We start from the raw sequence: 17,278 nt of genomic DNA on the forward strand, positions 1-17,278 counted from the left end.
GAAAAATATTTAGAAAAGGTCAAGTTTTTCTTTTTGAAAATTTCATTTTATGACTAATTCAATTTGTTGAAACTATATGATTTTTCGTTAAGCACAATGTTTAAAGCCTTCTTACATAGGGCAAACCTTTTTGTTAAAACCACAGAATGCCCAGTTTTTCAGTGCAAATTTAATCTACACAGTTCTACAGTTTTGAACTAGACAGGCTGCATAAATTGTTTTAAGAAATATATTAACAATTTGCAGTTGTAGGTGCAATGTATCGAAAAGAATAAGGATATGGTGTTTGGCTTTCTGCTGTATTGATCCTTAAAAATGTTTTAGGAGTTGTTGATCACTCATTTCCATCATTAGTCACTGACTTCTGTGTTTGCAGGTACTGGTTCATTAGTAAATTTACCAAGAAATGCTCTTGTTTGGAGGCTAAACCTAGGCAGTGTGGGAAAGGTTGAGCCCTTTCTTCCACATCTTTGCCAGCTTTGTGCTTCTTTTTAGATCTGTACTTTGTGTAGGGTGCTCTTTTATTTTCCTTATAAAATTCTCAAACTATGGTACCATTTATAAGTGCATTGCTGTGGTGATCAAAGGTTTGACTTATTTACAAAAACTACACATTGCTTAAGTTTGAGTTTTTTAATAAGAATGTGGTTGAATATTTACATTACCAAAATTAATGGCAAAGTAAAAAATAAATTTAATGTAACAAATAAGAAAACTGAAAACAGTAATTAACTTCAAAAATGAAAGTTCCAGTAACAATCATAAAGCTCTCAAAGCTTTATTTTTCCTACCTGCTCTGAAATCTAGAATTAGTGAATCACTGATACTAGGGAGGAGTGGTGTAATTTGAATCAGTTTAAATTAAAAGCATTTTGCTTCAATGTAATCATAAAATAATTATCATTTACATTGAAAATCTAAATGGTACAAGCTAGGCACAAGTACAATTTTTGATGACTGTATTTTATAATAATTTTACCAACTCTTAACATGTTACTTATATTAGGCCCTGACTCAGACACTTAAATGCACAAAACATTTGAACATATACATTGAACATTTAATACCAGATGTATTGATTCACATGGTAGCCATATTTGTTTATGAAATCTTATCAAACGGGTAGCAGTTTTCTAAGCAAGGCTGTTTTTAAAGAAAATGTCAATACACTACAAAAAGAATTGTCATACGCACTCAAATGGGAATACGGCAAATTCTGTGGCGATAAGTACACCTCTCTCCATTCACTCACTAGCTAAATTCAGAAATGTTATATAACGTTATATTAACTTCAAAACATTTCACGTAGCCCTGTGTTTCTGCAAATATCGGCTCCTGTACCACAGGTTACACAAATATCCCATAAAGCTGATGGAAACATGGATTTACATTTACAGGGCGTGGCACTACGTCCCATGCAGTACTTGTAATGAACAAAATGGACTGAGAAGTTTGTGCTATCTAATCATTGTCGTCATATTGTGTCGTTAACTTTTTTTAAAACAACAAAAGCTAAAAACTAATTAGAGACCAAAATGTATCTGTGGCATTTTAGAGTGATTTGTTCACGCAGTAGATATATTTTTGTCTGCTTGTATTGGTCCACTTTTTCAGAAAGCCACTAGATGGCGTCTGTATAAGTGGAGCAAAAACAAGGGCGGAGTCTCCGATACAAACAGACCAATGAAGAGGCGAGATGTGAGGACGTGGGCAAGTTTGAAAGTTTTGTTGAACAAAACAGACTTGTCCATACGTCTCGCATAATACTAAATATTGTTCACACGTTACATAGATATATCTTTGTGAAATACTCCTAGCAGCGGTAAGTTTGTAAAAATGATAACACTAGTACGAGCATTTGTTGTTATTACCACTGTGACTGTTGGCTAGCGTTAGTTGTGTCAGCAACGAGCACCGTTCAGCATTCGCTAACCTAGCTAGTTATTTAGCTACATTGTTAGCGTTAGCTCGGTAAGGCTTCTGATTGAGCCTCTGCTATGTTAAAGGGTTTGGTTATGCTCCAAATGTTTATGTGGGTGACCATAAACAGCTAACTATAGGTTATGTTAAGTGGTAGCTGAATCTGTCCCAAGAAGTCAAGACTCACCAGCTAGCTTCACATAAATGGTCGCGCTAGCTACCACATTGGCGGAGTAACGTTGGCTTAGCTACATTTTACTGATCAACGTAGATTCAAATATATTACAAACTGCAAACCAGTCCTCTCTATTTAAAGAGGTTTTTTTGTGTATATAATATCACAAAGACACATCAGCAAAAAGTGATTATGTCGGTGCTCGATGTGCTGATGTAAGGGGAGAATGATTATTCATGTTTTAGGCATGGATGATGACGAGAACACTGATCGACAGCTGCAGATAGCCAAATTGTATCAGAAGCTGGAGAAGATGAAAAGATATTATAACGATGGTGATTATTATGAATTATTCCAATTGCACTATTCGTTCAGCTATCCATAATATCATGTTGTTACTTGTTTTGCTTCAGAAAAACCAACGAAAGCTGAATAATATAGTTAGGTAACTGGCTAGACGTGTTAGCAAAATTCCTAATATCGTAATAAATTTCTTTCCTTATAGATGACACAGACAATATTAACCAACTCATCAGTTCAAATTCACCAGAATCTTGCCGCACTTTTTTGAGTAATCTTGAGAAGAAGGGCAATCCTCACACAGATCCTACATTTCTATCCAAATTAATTGATTTCTACACCCGAGTTTTTTCAAGCATGCCATTAGGAAAATTCAGCCAGAATGTAAGCTATGCGAGGATGCTGGTGAAATTTGCAGAGCTAAAATCGTAAGTCACTGCTTGTCTGTCCTAAATACTATTTTATTTCACAGTATATAGTTTGAAAAGCACATACTGTTGTTGAATCTAATTTGATTTATATTAAGCCAAAGTGATCTCCCCCTTTCAACAGTATTCAGGATGTTAACGAGGCACAGGATAGTTTTGAAATAGCAAGATCCCATTGCAAGGATTTTGCCTTTGTCCACATAGCTTATGCTCAGTTTGAGCTTTTGCAAGGTAAGAAAATATATAATGTTGCCATCAGACTAATGAACTACCATACTTGGTGTGTCATTTGTTAAATGTTACTTGAAATTAATATAATAAAGTATTAATGTGATCATAATTTCAGTAATGCAGCAAGTGGTGGTGTGCATTTTTGAATTTAGCATATTAGCTTTCAGGTGTGTTTATTGCAGAAAATCATCATATGGAGTTAATAACATTTGTGGAATGAATGAACAGGTAATGAGAAGAAAAGTGCTTGGATTCTTCAGGAGGCTTTTGAAATGGGGGCTAAACCATCAGAAGTTTTAGAAGCTGCAATGCAAAATCTGAAACTGGGCAGACGTCAACTGTTTTCCCAAGAGAATAAAGAAAATTTAGCAGGTTTTTAAGAAGAATTTTATATCTCTGTCTATGTAGTAATTATTCATTTTAAGATGTTTTTAAATGTATTTATATGCACAGTATTGTGTATTATTTATGCAGTGTATGTATGTGTTTAAAATAGGATAGGAAAATCTATTGACATGGTGTTTAAATAACCACAAAAAATACATATTTTCAGCGACTGCACTTGAAAATGCAAAGGAACCCATGAAAAGCAGATTAATGTCTAAAGGCATCTCCAGAGCATCAGATGAATCAGATGATTTTCATCTTGCCAGTGGTTTTTCTCTAGGGTAGGAAACAAATCAAGATATTATCTTGCATAACATTGTTGTAATTATAATGTTTTTGTTTTTTCATTTGTAAGTTATTTTGCAAATCTGGAATTACAGAACTGAGTATAAAAACAGCCCCCAGGATGACCTCCCTGTCTGGCAATATGGCTCAGAACGCAAAAGAGCAATGGCCATGGTAATGTTGGAAATGAGGTTCGGTCTTATTCAAAGAAAGAACTTGACATGAGGATATGCATGCTAACTGATTGCTTTATCTCTTTAGCCTGGGAGGATACCAATGGTGCCATTATCTATACCTGAAAATGAGAATGTTGACATTGTTTCCAAACCTGAGGCTTCCAGCTACAGCAGCAGTTTGTCTAGGTGAGAATGTTTTACATCTATATAATGCATCATCTGTCATGTTAAAATGTTTTTCATTCCATTTTGCCCAGAACTGACAGATGTTTTTTTTTTTTCTCTAGGTCAACATATCGCTCAAATGCAAGCTTTGTTTTGCCGCTGTCTTCTGCAAAGAAGAATTCTGGAGATGGAGACTCTTACAACCTGCTATGTCTGAAGGTATGAAAATTCAGCTATACTTCACTTTTCTAATGATGACAACTGAACATAAGGATGCTGAATAGTTGCACCTAATACCTGTGAAAAGGTTTGCATGTAGTTATGGAATGACGGATATTTTTGTGCAGCCACTTATTAGTCCAGAGCCACGGCCTTGGGAGGACACTAGTGACGTGGACTCCACCACAGCACTCCTTAATAGACCAGAAAGGAAAATAACCACTAGATTGGATGGTAATGCTTTAACATTTTTCTTTTTGATAAATGTCAATCTGACTAGGTCTTTTTACTAATAACCTTACCATTGCATTATTTTCTATTGTTGATGGAGCGATTCTCCCTGTTCCTCTTTTCAGACACCACTGACAACATTAATCAAATCATAAGCTCAAGCTCTCCCGAGGCATGCCTTGCGTACCTCACAAACCTGGAGAAGCAAGAGGACCCTCGTGCAGATTCTGCTTTTCTCTGCAGGCTGCTGGAATGCTACTCTAAAGTGTTCTCTAGACTTCCCCTTGCACAGAATAGCAAAACTGAAAGCTATGCTCGCATGCTAGTCAGATATGCTGAGTTGAAAGGGTATGTGACTGGAGCTTGACTGAAAAAAATCCTTGTGTCTTTCCATGCTCGCATGCAGAAATTTCTTGTAAATCTATTGTTGCTTGTCTTTCTGTAGAATTGAAGATCCTGATGATGCTGAGGATAATTTCCTTATTGCTAGAACCAATAGCAAAGCTTTTGCCTTTGTGCATATCGCTCATGCTCAGTTTGAGCTGTCACGAGGTTGGTGTAAATAAAATAGTGATTTTGCTAGGCTGTTTTACATTATACAAATGTAGTACTACATATATTTATGACCTCCATTAGTATCCATAAATAACATAGTAAAGATGTCTCTCTTTTTTCTACATTTTGTTTGTGCAGGTAATACTAAGAAAAGCGCTTCCATTCTGCAGAAGGCTTTGGCATTAAATGCCAAACCTGCTGAACTTCTCCAGATGGCTGTGAAGAATTTGAAGTCTGGAAAAACTCAGCTGCTCCCTACAGAGGATAAAGAGGATGTTGCAGGTTTGTCACTTTTAGCTCCATGTACTATAATCAAAAGATTATCAGATTAACAGATGCTTTATAGCATGCTTTGGTAGATGTCAGTTTGTTTTTTTTCTTTTACAGATGTAGTAGCCACTCACAGTGATAGAGTGGGAAAGGAAGAAGAGTATCCGCTAAGAATTTCCAGAAATGACCATCAACGGAAGTCTTGTGCTGCGGAGAGTTTGTCAGAATGGAGGATTCCTGCACGCATCAACAAACATGCATCTCCAGAGGTGTGATTATGGAAGTGGACTTTCATCACTGGTTTTCCCAAATATGCTAAAATGTCAAACTAAAGACCAAGCATGAATTGTGATTATGGTCATTGGTCTTTATTGTTTGTAATGTAAACAGTTTTATGGTTTTATTGCTTCTTTATTGTTTGTTTTAATTATTACAGAACAATTTAAAATATGTAACAATGTGCCCAATGAAGGCCCAGTATAGGAAGATAAAGGAATAAGATGTCTTCAGTACTACCTCTGTGTAATTGCTGTTAACTTTATAACAAAAAATATTATTCTTTTTGTGAAGTTAAATTCATGTGCTTTATTTTGGGGACTTGTTCATTTAAAATCTTGTGTGGCTGTCTTTAGGAACATAAGTCGCCTATAGATCATATTCCCACTCCACGCCCTCTTAACTCAGTGAGGACTTCCTCTGTGGCTGTGCCACCCAGGTTAAACCCAGCCACCGGCTTCCAGACACCCAACTGCAAAAACCCCCAAACAAACAGGTGTGAACCCAACAGGGCTTTATTAAATTGTTTAACTTTTTAAAAAATATATTATTTTAATCTGGATGCTTTCATTTCTTCTTCCTAGTTTTGTTACACCAGTGGTAAAGCAGACACCAGCTGTTGTGTCTGTTCCATCTACAGCTCAAAGAGTCTGCCATGCTTCGTTACCCTGCACACCACAGAGTCAGGTCTCTGTTGTCCAACAGTTGTCACAGGGAACAGCCGGTTTCACACCTAAACATTTAATTTTGCAATAGTAGAAATCTCCTAATTTCTACACTGGGTGCTCTTAGATCTTTACAATCTCTTTTTATTCAACATTTTTGTTAAAAAAGTCCTGATGTAAGATTGGCAGACACTGTTAACTTTCAGGAAGAAACGATCCTTAATATACACTCCTCTCTGTTAAATTTCAGTTAGTGCAGGTTTGGGGATGTATATGTTCACCACAAATAATATCTTACTTTCAGGGACCTGTCAGTGCCTTCTCCAATGAGTCCATCACAATTAAAGGCAGACAGTTTTTCATTTTGAAGATGATAGGCAGAGGTGGTTCCAGTAAGGTACTGTACCACCATACCACCATAATACTACCTTTTATTTATACATGTTTATCATGCTTGTGGGACTTTACTTTTGGGTGAAAACTATGGCATGTGGCATGTGTTTTAGGTCTATCAGGTTCTAGACCAGAAGAAACAGCTGTATGCAGTGAAATATGTGAACTTGGAAGAAGCAGATACTCAGACTGTTGAAAGCTACAAGAATGAGATTGAGCACTTGAATCACCTACAGCAGTACAGTGACCAGATCATCAAGCTGTATGACTAGTGAGTATGTCTTCTACTGCCTTCATCCCGAGGGCCCCCTGTAGGGCTACCGATATTGGAAGATGAACATCTAGACCCTGTTACCTCTCTTCTCAGCTCAGCCATCATGGAGCCTATAAGACTTGGCACCATCCCCTCATGCTGCATTTTTTTCCTTGCCTGAATTTCAGTGAGATCACAGACAGCTACATCTATATGTTGATGGAGTGTGGCAACCTGGACCTCAACACCTGGCTACGTAACCGCAAGAGTGTCAGCTCACTGGAGAGAAAGTTCTACTGGAGGAATATGCTTGAGGCAGTGCAGACCATTCATAAGCATGGTGACTATGCAAGAGCAACACTTTAATATTGGGGGAAAAAATGTACACACTTGTGTTGGTGCTCTTGGTTGTCATAAGTTTTATTTTTTTTTTAAACTTGCTTCATAGGTATTGTCCATAGTGACTTGAAGCCAGCTAATTTTGTGATTGTGAATGCTTCCTTAAAGCTCATAGACTTTGGCATAGCCAACCACATTCAGCCAGACATGACAAGTGTTATGAAGGACTCACAGGTTAGTACAGATACTAAACTGATACAATGAGTTGCATGTGGTGTGTGTACAGTAGGTTCAGGATTCTGATGCTATCCTCTAGGTGGGGACATTAAACTACATGCCTCCGGAGGCCATTAAAGACACGTCATCTAATGGTGGAAAGCCAAGGTCAAAGGTAAGGTTAGATGTACATTTTCAAACTGATATTGTGTGTAACATGGAAAATGTAAAACTGCGGTATTTACGGATGTTGTATGAGTATTCTTTAGTACTTTGTACAGGTGTTATGCTATGTATTTGTGGCATATATAAACAAGAGAATGATCATTTGCCCAATACCCAATAAACCCATTTACCTTTTTTATGTTAATAATAGATCAGCCCGAAGGGTGATGTGTGGTCACTTGGGTGTATTCTGTACTGTATGACCTATGGGAAAACACCCTTCCAAAACATCACTAACCAGATCACCAAACTACATGCCATTATTGATCCGTCTCATGAGATTGACTTTCCTGACATTTCTGAAAAGGATTTGCTAGATGTACTAAAGGTATGTGTTTTTGTTGGATTATATTTTAAAGTACTGGTTGACCAGTATTAAGTACATCACAGTTTACAATGATAAAACAAAATTAACAAAATTGTTCCCTGCATATAGCGGTGTCTGGTACGGAATCCCAAAGAACGCATCTCCATTGCAGAACTTATGGATCATCCATACTTACAACTGCAGCCTCAGCCACCACCTGAGCCAGGTGACCACTTTTTTTCAGTAGTACACACAAGCAGATCCATGGAAAAAGTCACTGGACATAGATAAAACTGAGTAGTGTATATAGTATACAGTGCGCTAAATTAGCATTCTTTTTCATGCTCAGCGTTGTCCAATGGTCTCTCTTCTAGAACCATGCAATAGTGACCTAAAGAGAATTCTAAATGAGCTGGCTGCCTTACAGTCTCCCAACAGCATTGCCAGAGCTGCTAGTGTGAGTATTCTTCCACTCATTGATCTGTAGTGTGCTATGGTTAATTACACAGATTCATTTCCATTCCAGTTGATTAAAGATGCTTGAACTGCACTTCGAATTCATCAGATGTTCATCAAATATTCAACATCTACATCTAATTCTCTTCTTTTTCTTATAGAACCTAGCAAAAATGTGTAACAGTGGAAGAAAATTGGATGTTTCTGAATGTGTGAAGAGATCTAGTCAATCCTCGTGGAAGTGAAGACTGTTCTGTGTGAATCATTATCTTGACAACATACACCAGCCAGTGGATTGGATATCTTGAGAAAATGGGAGGAGTTATGTTTAATTCTGCATTGGATTTTGCTCATTTCTTTGACTGACACAAAAATGCTAATTTAAGACATTTATTTCTTAAAAAAAAAAAAACCTGTCAGTCTTGATTTTATCCTTAGCAACTTTTGTCACCTAATTTTAGGAGTATACAATTCTCAAATACAAAATCCTTTTCATATTTTTTTTCTCCAAATTTCACCTCCATTTCTGTCTGTACATTTATATATTATGTTCTCATGAATAAACTTACCTTTTATGGTATATTAAATGGGCGTTTGTGGGATTATTCATTTTAAGTTTGAGATCCACTGAAGAGATGAATTACTTTTCATGTTTCAGGGCAGGGTACTTCTGACTAAGTTCAAGGTAAAAAAGACAGAGGAGACAGCACAGTTGAGCTAGTAAAAATGCTCTTTGTTTGTTTTTGTTTTGGTTTTTTTTGTTGTTTTTTTTTTAAAGTACTTATTTCTGTTTGTCTTTCAAAAAGTACAATTTTTAGTAAAGTACAATTAATGATGACTAATCTTTAACAAAAAATGGGTTGTTAAACAATAAAGAGATAACTGACATTGGATTTGATCCCCAAAAAGTCCCAACAGCATCATATTAATTACTAAAGTTTCGTGTTGCTGCATGTTGTAGGAAACTATCTATGCCAAATCTTCTGTTCAAGACAATGTTTTTATAAAGTAAAACTGCAGATCAAACCATACTGACCCACATTTTAAAGGGTCAACTTGCCACTGCTGTGCTGATTTACTATATAAATAGGCTAATCAAATGGAATGACAGTATGCAGTAATACACAGAAATTCTTGTCCTTCAGTAAAGGCTTCACTGGGTGCCGCCACCCACTTTTTTCAACCAATCAGGTCACCCCTTACGTCAGTTTCACTAGTGACGTTGTATTCAACTTCCTGGGTCGGTAATCCTCTTCTTACAATGGCGGCGGCAGCAGCACGGTTACTCCTGAGGAGCGTAAGCTCTAAAGACCCTGTCACCAATATTCATGCAAGTTTGCACAATAGTTTTGGAGTAACACTACTCAAACTCTTCCCGAGCTGCACATTTAAGCCGAAAACGCAAAAAAGACATGCCGCGCACTTCACCTTTCATCCTGACCCCGTCCCAACTAAATATGGTAGGCTAAAGGTCCTTGCTGTATGCCTTAGCTAGCTGGTTAGCTAGCTGTTTGTTGTATACATAGCTCCTTAACTACAGTCTGATTATTTAAGATACCGAATTACCTTCCAGGCCTGCATCTTCACAACTCCTTCGTATAACAGCTGGCTAGATTGCAAGGTTAGGTTAGCTAACAAAATGCAAGTTGTTTGATGCCTTAACCTTACCCTGTGATTATACTGGTTAGCTTGTCTAGAACTAGCCATCTTCCAATAAATCAACACCGTTTAGGGTATTATTTTAAAGTGCCTTGCGCTGGTCCGAAAGCAGATAAGGGCTTTTAGGTACGCATCTGCAAATTATTTAGAGACTTGCATTGGAGCAGTTAGCTGACATCAGTCCTATTGCTGTTTTTTTTTTTTTTTTTTTTTACGAGAACCTTTTCCTGTTATAATTTGCAACTCCACATACACAACCGCGTAATGAACCGTTTCCAGAACAGCTAATTATATCCCTAAGATATTTGCTAACCAGTTTTACATGATGCTTCTTTTGTGGCGAACGGCGAAACTAAATTAATGCATTCTGCATTCACCAGAGTTCAGCTTTGATTCGCATAGGTTGAACAGTCAGGTTTTGTGCAAATGTTAAACTTTTGTCTATGGCCTAGATCAACTACATATTTCTTCTCTTCAGGCTCCACCATGAAGATGAACTTATTCCAGTCTGTTACCAGTGCTTTGGACAACACCCTTTCAAGTGACCCCACAGCAGGTGTCTATTGTTCATATATTTGTTTGTTTTGCTGAAGATGCTGTTAGATCTCTGGGCAACAAAGTTTTAACTTTTTTTTTTTGCTTCCCAAACTAAAATAGGTGGACCCTATTTTATGAAATTTAACTTGTTTTTAGAATCTTTCTTTCATGTGGTATTTAAGTGTTTACAATTTACATTAATTACATATTAGTAAGTCTCTTATTAGACTTAAAATTTGTACAACCTTGCTTCTACAGTTTGAGTTTTGCCTATATTTGGCCTCAGGAACATCCCTCCAGTATCCAGCAGTAATCTACAATTATAGAGAGGGGAACCACTTTCCGTGGTACCGTTTTTCCATAGTATATGTAATGATATACAAGTATACAGTGCTGCTTGAAGTTTGTAAACCCTTTAGAAATTTCTGCATAAATTTGAGCTAAAACCTCAGATTGTCACAAGTCATAAACCAAATCAGAAAAATGAGAAAATATGACTAATTTATTTATTGAGGAATCTGATCCAATACATATCTGAGTGGCAAAAGTATGTGAACCTTTGTTTTCAGTACCTGGTCTGACACCCTTGTGCAGCAAAATCTTTCCGGTAAATGTTGATTAGTCCTGCACACTTCCTTGGAGGACTTTTAGCTGATTCCTTCGTACAAAACAGCTTCAACTTGGTTGTTTGTGGGTTTCCTCCAATGAACTGCTTGTTTCAGGTCCTTCCACAATATTTCTACAGGAGTAAGGTGAGGACTTTGACTTAAAATGTTGCCTTTATTCTTCTTTAACCATTTTTTGGTAGAAGAACTTGTGTGCTTAGGGTTGTACTTTGCCAGATTCCTGTTCTTTAAATAAAACCGGGTGCCCACTCACATCTGATTTGTCATTCCATTGTTGGCTCAAATTTCATCTTCAAAATATCTGCTAATCTTAAAGGTATACATACTTTTGCCACTCTGAGATATGAAATATTGGATCATTTTCCTCAATAAATAAATGACAGTCTATTTGTGTCTCATTTGTTTAATTTGGTTCTCTATCTCCTTTTAGATAATGATGATGTTTTATGTCAAATTTATGCAGAAATATAGAAACTTCTAAAGGATTTATACATTTTCGATCTCCACTGTAATGGAACAAAAACCGGGCAATTGTGAAAATGTATGCAAACATACATAATAAACAGGTTGTTGTTTTTGTTATTGTTGAAGGAAGCAAAATGGCCAATTATGATTTTTGGTTCCAGGAGTCTTATCATGTCAAGATCAGTCATGGTTTGTTCATGTTGTTACTAGGTCTGAACAATATATAATTTTAAAATTATCCCAGTAGAGGTTTTTGCAATAGTTATGTATTGCAGAGCATTTCAATAGATAATTGAGCCATCTATGAAATCATGTCATGTCATGTGCTGAGTATCCTGCCAAACTCAGATGTTCCTGTGTTGTATACCTGATTTGATTAATGAAGGCATTGACATGATACAACATATGTTGGTAATGTTGGTAAAAAGAAATGCCTGGACACTTTAGTTGGGTCATATTTCTAATATATTTTAGAGAATATCACAATGACCATATGTTGCAATACAATAACAATATAATATTTTGTCTGTATTGTGCACTCAGTCATTGAATTGTTTGCACTGACTTCATGATTCATGACTTTTTAAAAAACATTTAAAACATTTTATAAAAAATGTAATTAGGTGCACAAGCATTTATACCTTTAAAGAATTACAGGTGTTGCACTTTAAAGGTCTTTGCACTTGCTGTTCAGACAGCAATCATAAATGAAAATATTATGTCAGTGCACCCCTATATTAATACTAATGTAATTTCTATTGATGTCTGTCTGGCTGATTTGCTGAATGACATGCTGTTATAGCATCAGCAAATGAAACAAAGTTATATTTTCTACATGATGTTTGTCTCTGTTCCAAAGTAATTTTTGGGGAAGACGTGGCTTTTGGTGGAGTGTTTCGTTGCACAGTTGGACTTAGGGACAAATATGGTAAGTGTTTCTCAATACTGATTGCATATATGCAATGTGAAATCTATGGCTCAAGTTGTCATAGGCTGTGCTCGAAATTACCCACTACATTCTGATTGGGCCCCAAATCAGTATGCCATATGGGGTATGTGATCAAAATACGTTTTTCCGTTATGCGAAATGTATGCGGATCATACTGCTTTGGTATGTGAGAGACAGAACATAACTATGTGGCATACTGAATCCTGTCATGCAACGGTGGCAGAAAATCTTTCACAAGTGTGTGGAACCTTCATATGTTCATGTGACCTCATTGTATGGTTTTAGTTTGTTGCATACTGGATACTATGCTGCATACTATTAGTAGGACCAGTGTTCAGTGTACAGTATATACTGAGTGCAGTATACAGTATGTAGTAGGCTATTTCAAACATAGCCAGTCATTAAATTGCATGGGCCACATTGTAGCACTAGATGGCAGCACTGTCCTGTTTTTGAGATGCACAATCATCTCTCGATTGAACGAGATATATGTATTATCTCCTGAAGACCTAGAATTTGGAAATCCTCTAGGCAATATTTTGTGTTCTTATCCATTCATCTGTTGAAACATAATGTTTATTATAATAATGAAATCAAAATTGTGAAGATGATGATATTTACTTTACAATATTTGTGCATGCATTCTGTTTCTGTTTTAAAAAAAAAAACTTTCTGAACTTTATTCCTTACAATCACGTAGGTACTATGGGAGTATTCAAGAATAAAATGGTTTTCTTTTTCTAAGAGTTGAGGTTTTGTCTGTTACATTATTGTGTAGAATACCAAACTCAACTGGGACCCCATTTTTGTCCAGAATACTGTTAAACAGTGAAGTGACATTTTTCTGTATAATGTACATTTATGCTGTTGTGTAGCGCTTTTGTTTGATTTTGTACTTTTAACCTATAGATATTAATGGAAGTTTGATATATATATTTTTTATGCTTCCATTAACATGATTATCATTGCCAGACAAACGTGGTGATTCATGGATTGCTTAGCAACTTGTAGTTTAAATAAACATTAGTCAGGTGCCTTCTCTCTCTCTCTCTCTCTCTCTCTCTCTCTCTCTCTCTCTCTCTCTCTCGTTCCCCCGCCTTTTGTTTTCATTGACGTCAGAGGTGTTGACCTTTTGCAAGGGATCATTATTTTCCATGCCATCTTGTTAGATGAGAGAGATGGCACATGAATGGCTACCTGTAAGGGTGACGCACACACACAGGCCTTGCTGAGCAGTGAGTACTGCTGTCCACCTGAATTCCACATTTTCAGCTGTGCCGCCTTCTCCCGCCAATCCACATGGAATATCTTTTTCTGTGAAATCGATTGCATACACCAGCCAGGAAACATTGCATTATCACTAAAATGACTGATACAAACTTTTGCTTGGTATTCCCTTTATTTCTGTTCAGATGAAGTACAGATTTATAATTCTGCGATGAGGGTGGAAAATGTTTGGAGTCCAAGACTCTGAAATGTCCATCAATTCTGTTAAATTCCTCTTTTCCTCTTTCATTTTCATCATTGATAATTTCTATCATTATGTCAATTTCTTTTATTCATCATTCAGTTTTTTTTTTCATTCAGCTTTTAAGAATGTATGCACTGGTTTGTTAGTGTGACCTTTGGGTGCTGGTGCAAATAATCCTGTAATATAGTACATGTATTGCAATTGTTATACAAGCCGTGTTTTCAGATCAGTCTGAATGATCAGCAGGTATGTAGGCCACCACTAAAGATAAAACAAAGGAGCAGCTGGTCACTTGGCAAAAATAAAAATAGAATCTCTGACCATGTCTAGAGTTTAGTTCATGTGGTTTGTTGTTGAATTACAGGATAGAAGTGGAAACCACACCATGTTTTTGTGGTCATGGATGAGTCTGCCATTTGGAATTAGATTTACCTTGCTTTGATTCTTAACACAGATGAGAAATTAACCACTTATGCAGGATCTTTTGTTCAAGGCAGTCTTGTCTGTGGTGTCCTGTGGTATCCACTTTGTCTCAGTTTGTTATTAAAATGGGTTTCAGAATACTAGCTATGAGACAAATACCCATCAGTTTACATTTTTATTTTCACTTACTTTTTTTTTTTGGCCAGGCAAAGATCGCGTCTTCAATACTCCGCTGTGCGAGCAAGGCATAGTAGGATTTGGAATAGGTGCAGCAGTTGGAGGAGCAACTGCCATTGCAGAAATTCAGTTTGCCGACTACATCTTTCCAGCTTTCGATCAGGTGGGCCCACTGGTTTGATGCTTCTGTCTTCTAACACTGATTAAGTCATCATTCAGTTAAGTGAGCCATCAGGAGGTTGTTGTTTTTATGTTGTAGATTGTATTTATTGTGAAGACATTTTGGACAGCTGACTCATTTATTTATGTAGGGATCAATTCCGAGATACACGGTGGAATTCAAGGCGGTTTTCCAGTTACACCGGCAAAATCAGTGTATTAATATTTCAAAATGCATGTACATGATTCAGTTCTGTTCTTGGAGATTACCAGGTCATACAGAATATTCAAAAATCATGCTGCCATTGATGACACAGGTAAAGATGCAGTGGCTTACACACAGCAAAAGATAAATGAGGCATTTGCTGGCTGACCTGCAGAGAGGAGCTAGCTGCATTTGCCTATCTGGTGCTGCATGTTGTCACCTCCCTGAAGATGAATGAGTTTACGTTCCTTTTTCAGGGCAGTTGTGAATATCAGATGTGACAAGGGAATATTTTAGAGCAGAGGTCCTGGTGTTGTAGTGGTAATAAAGCCAGCCACTATGTTCCCTCTTCACTGGAAGAGGGGCCTTACAGAGGAAAGAGCTCAAAACACTAAAGGCATTTCAGAGTTTTCAGTTAAAGGGGAAGATAACGTTTTTTATTTATATTTGAGCATAAACAAAAAAAAATGTTTTCTCAACAAATGATTCTTATAAAATTGAAATTATAATCAGATGGATTTATGAATGTAAACACTAGTTGAGTTATCATCAGTTTCCTCAAAATATAATCTTTAAAGACATAAAACAGTTAAAAAAAAAAAAAAACTCCCAAAGATCCACTTTTCTTTGCAGTAGTCATTAAATTCCTGCTCTGATTCAGTCTGTTCTATTCTTCATGGTTTGTAGTTTTGGGGTGCTGGATGCGGAATAAACAGCTCCAGTTTTTGATTAATTTCAAAAAAGAAATTGCGTCACCAAAATGCAATGAAAATCAACAATTTTTAATAGCAACATGAGGTGCTTTGTTGTAAGCTGTGGAAATGGTCCCTGAGAGTACAAATCAATGTTCATAGCTACATATTTCCCTTAACAAACAACCTTCTGCAGATTATGGCTACAAGTGATGCACAAATTATATATGTATTTTTCAAATGTGAAAAAGGTGAACTTCCCCTTTAATATGTGTACTCACAAAATGTTCTGTTCTTTTTAAAGATTGTAAATGAAGCCGCAAAGTACCGGTACCGCTCGGGTAACCTTTATGACTGTGGGAACCTGACCATCCGAGCACCATGGGGCTGTGTGGGCCATGGCTCCCTCTACCACTCGCAGAGTCCTGAAGCCTTCTTTGCCCACTGCCCTGGCATTAAGGTACGTCTTTACAGAAACTGGTTATAAAATAATGAAAAATAGGATATGAAGCACAGCATTCAGTAAAAATTGGAAATTTGGTCTATGGTTGAGGACTAAAGCTGTGGTTAATTTTCAGCCATGAAAGGCATAATTTGGGCTCTATGAACATTGTCTTGGTGTCTGTTCCTGCTGTACATTTCTCTGTACACCAAGGACTTTTTTCTTTGGCTTTAGAATGGTAGGAATTAGTACGCAGTGTTTTGGGTGTAAAATATAAGGATTAAACAGTATGAAAATGTTGTTATTTATATATTAGTTATATAGTGATTAAATATGTTTGAAGAAAAAAGACTGGTGTAGAAATGGCATAGATCTGAATCCATATGTGATGACTTGCATTGCTTTAATGTAGTTTTGACAACCCAGGGTGGGGAAACAGGTTATGTCTTCTAGTGAGATCAGTTAAATGAGACAAAATGGCATTTTAGCACTGTTCACCACCATGGATCTATGACCAACAGTGATCTATACGTTCTTTAAAAAACAAAGTGTTCCAGTTTGGCCATGAAGTAAAGGAAATTCAGGGTTGGGGGTGGGGGGGAGAAAAAGCAGTAGAAACTTGTTAACAGAGCTGGAGAGGAAAGGAACAGAATAACCAATCAAGTACAGCACCCGCCTTCTGTTTATTCTTGAAATTAATTATTCTATGGCTTTAGTATATTCAAACTGTATGATAAACTGGAAAAACTACAGTTTGCCATTACTCTGCTGAGCCTTTAGGAGGACTAGAAAATTTGAATAAGAAGCTTGATAAGGTCAATATTTAGTTGATGTGGAACTACAGTTGCATTCAGTAGTGAAAAAAAATAAAAATGCAGATGAGCTGTAGTGTAAATGTTAGGAGTCAGTGAGTGAGGCAGTCAAAATAGTGAGTGTGTGTGTGTGTGTGCTGGGAACCAAGCAGGTGGTGATAAAAGCAATACATGTCTAATTAAGAGAGG

The 17,278-nt window shown here is 36.8% G+C and overlaps 2 protein-coding genes across 7 annotated transcripts in view; both read left to right on the forward strand.

Moving 5' to 3' along the window:
- The first annotated feature begins 697 nt into the window (after positions 1 to 697).
- Positions 698 to 9,043, forward strand: ttk (ttk protein kinase). Of its 4 annotated transcripts, XM_027002787.3 has the most exons (25): positions 698 to 1,822; positions 2,341 to 2,430; positions 2,601 to 2,823; positions 2,948 to 3,054; positions 3,283 to 3,426; positions 3,608 to 3,722; positions 3,822 to 3,900; positions 3,988 to 4,088; positions 4,190 to 4,286; positions 4,415 to 4,520; positions 4,643 to 4,865; positions 4,963 to 5,069; positions 5,211 to 5,354; positions 5,460 to 5,611; positions 5,975 to 6,114; positions 6,203 to 6,305; positions 6,588 to 6,680; positions 6,790 to 6,947; positions 7,118 to 7,269; positions 7,378 to 7,502; positions 7,585 to 7,659; positions 7,861 to 8,037; positions 8,146 to 8,242; positions 8,391 to 8,473; positions 8,634 to 9,043. In XM_027002787.3, the coding sequence occupies exons 2-25, from the start codon at positions 2,343 to 2,345 to the stop codon at positions 8,715 to 8,717; spliced, it is 2,973 nt and encodes a 990-aa protein (XP_026858588.2). In that variant the 5' UTR covers positions 698 to 1,822; positions 2,341 to 2,342; the 3' UTR covers positions 8,718 to 9,043. The 4 variants fall into 4 exon arrangements, with proteins under 4 accessions (XP_026858588.2, XP_026858578.2, XP_026858597.2 ...); XM_027002777.3 differs by having other exon boundaries at positions 698 to 2,430; XM_027002796.3 differs by lacking the exon at positions 3,608 to 3,722 and having other exon boundaries at positions 698 to 2,430; positions 3,797 to 3,900.
- Positions 9,044 to 9,713: 670 nt separating this feature from the next.
- Positions 9,714 to 17,278, forward strand: part of bckdhb (branched chain keto acid dehydrogenase E1 subunit beta) — a 44,155-nt gene continuing 36,590 nt past the window's right edge. For 2 of the 3 annotated variants that reach the window (XM_027002226.3, XM_027002237.3), the window contains exons 1-5: positions 9,714 to 9,932; positions 10,610 to 10,687; positions 12,619 to 12,687; positions 14,809 to 14,942; positions 16,140 to 16,295. In XM_027002226.3, the coding sequence (XP_026858027.2) occupies positions 9,734 to 9,932; positions 10,610 to 10,687; positions 12,619 to 12,687; positions 14,809 to 14,942; positions 16,140 to 16,295 (636 nt within the window). In that variant the 5' untranslated portion in view covers positions 9,714 to 9,733. The remainder of the gene's footprint in view (positions 9,933 to 10,609; positions 10,688 to 12,618; positions 12,688 to 14,808; positions 14,943 to 16,139; positions 16,296 to 17,278) is intronic. The other variant, XM_027002217.3, reaches the window with a different exon arrangement.

This window comes from Electrophorus electricus, chromosome 14, assembly GCF_041902795.1.
Source record: "Electrophorus electricus isolate QZ-2024a chromosome 14, ASM4190279v1, whole genome shotgun sequence".
NCBI classification, from domain to species: Eukaryota; Metazoa; Chordata; class Actinopteri; order Gymnotiformes; family Gymnotidae; genus Electrophorus; species Electrophorus electricus.

Excerpts from the sequence above, each read along its gene's own strand:
- ttk (XM_027002777.3), top strand. The coding sequence starts at position 2,322 with ATGATTATTCATGTTTTAGGCATGGATGATGACGAGAACACTGATCGA. Across the intron at positions 8,038-8,145 it reads ATTTGCTAGATGTACTAAAG|CGGTGTCTGGTACGGAATCC; the intron begins GTATGTGTTTTT and ends CCCTGCATATAG. Across the intron at positions 8,474-8,633 it reads GCATTGCCAGAGCTGCTAGT|AACCTAGCAAAAATGTGTAA; the intron begins GTGAGTATTCTT and ends TTTTTCTTATAG.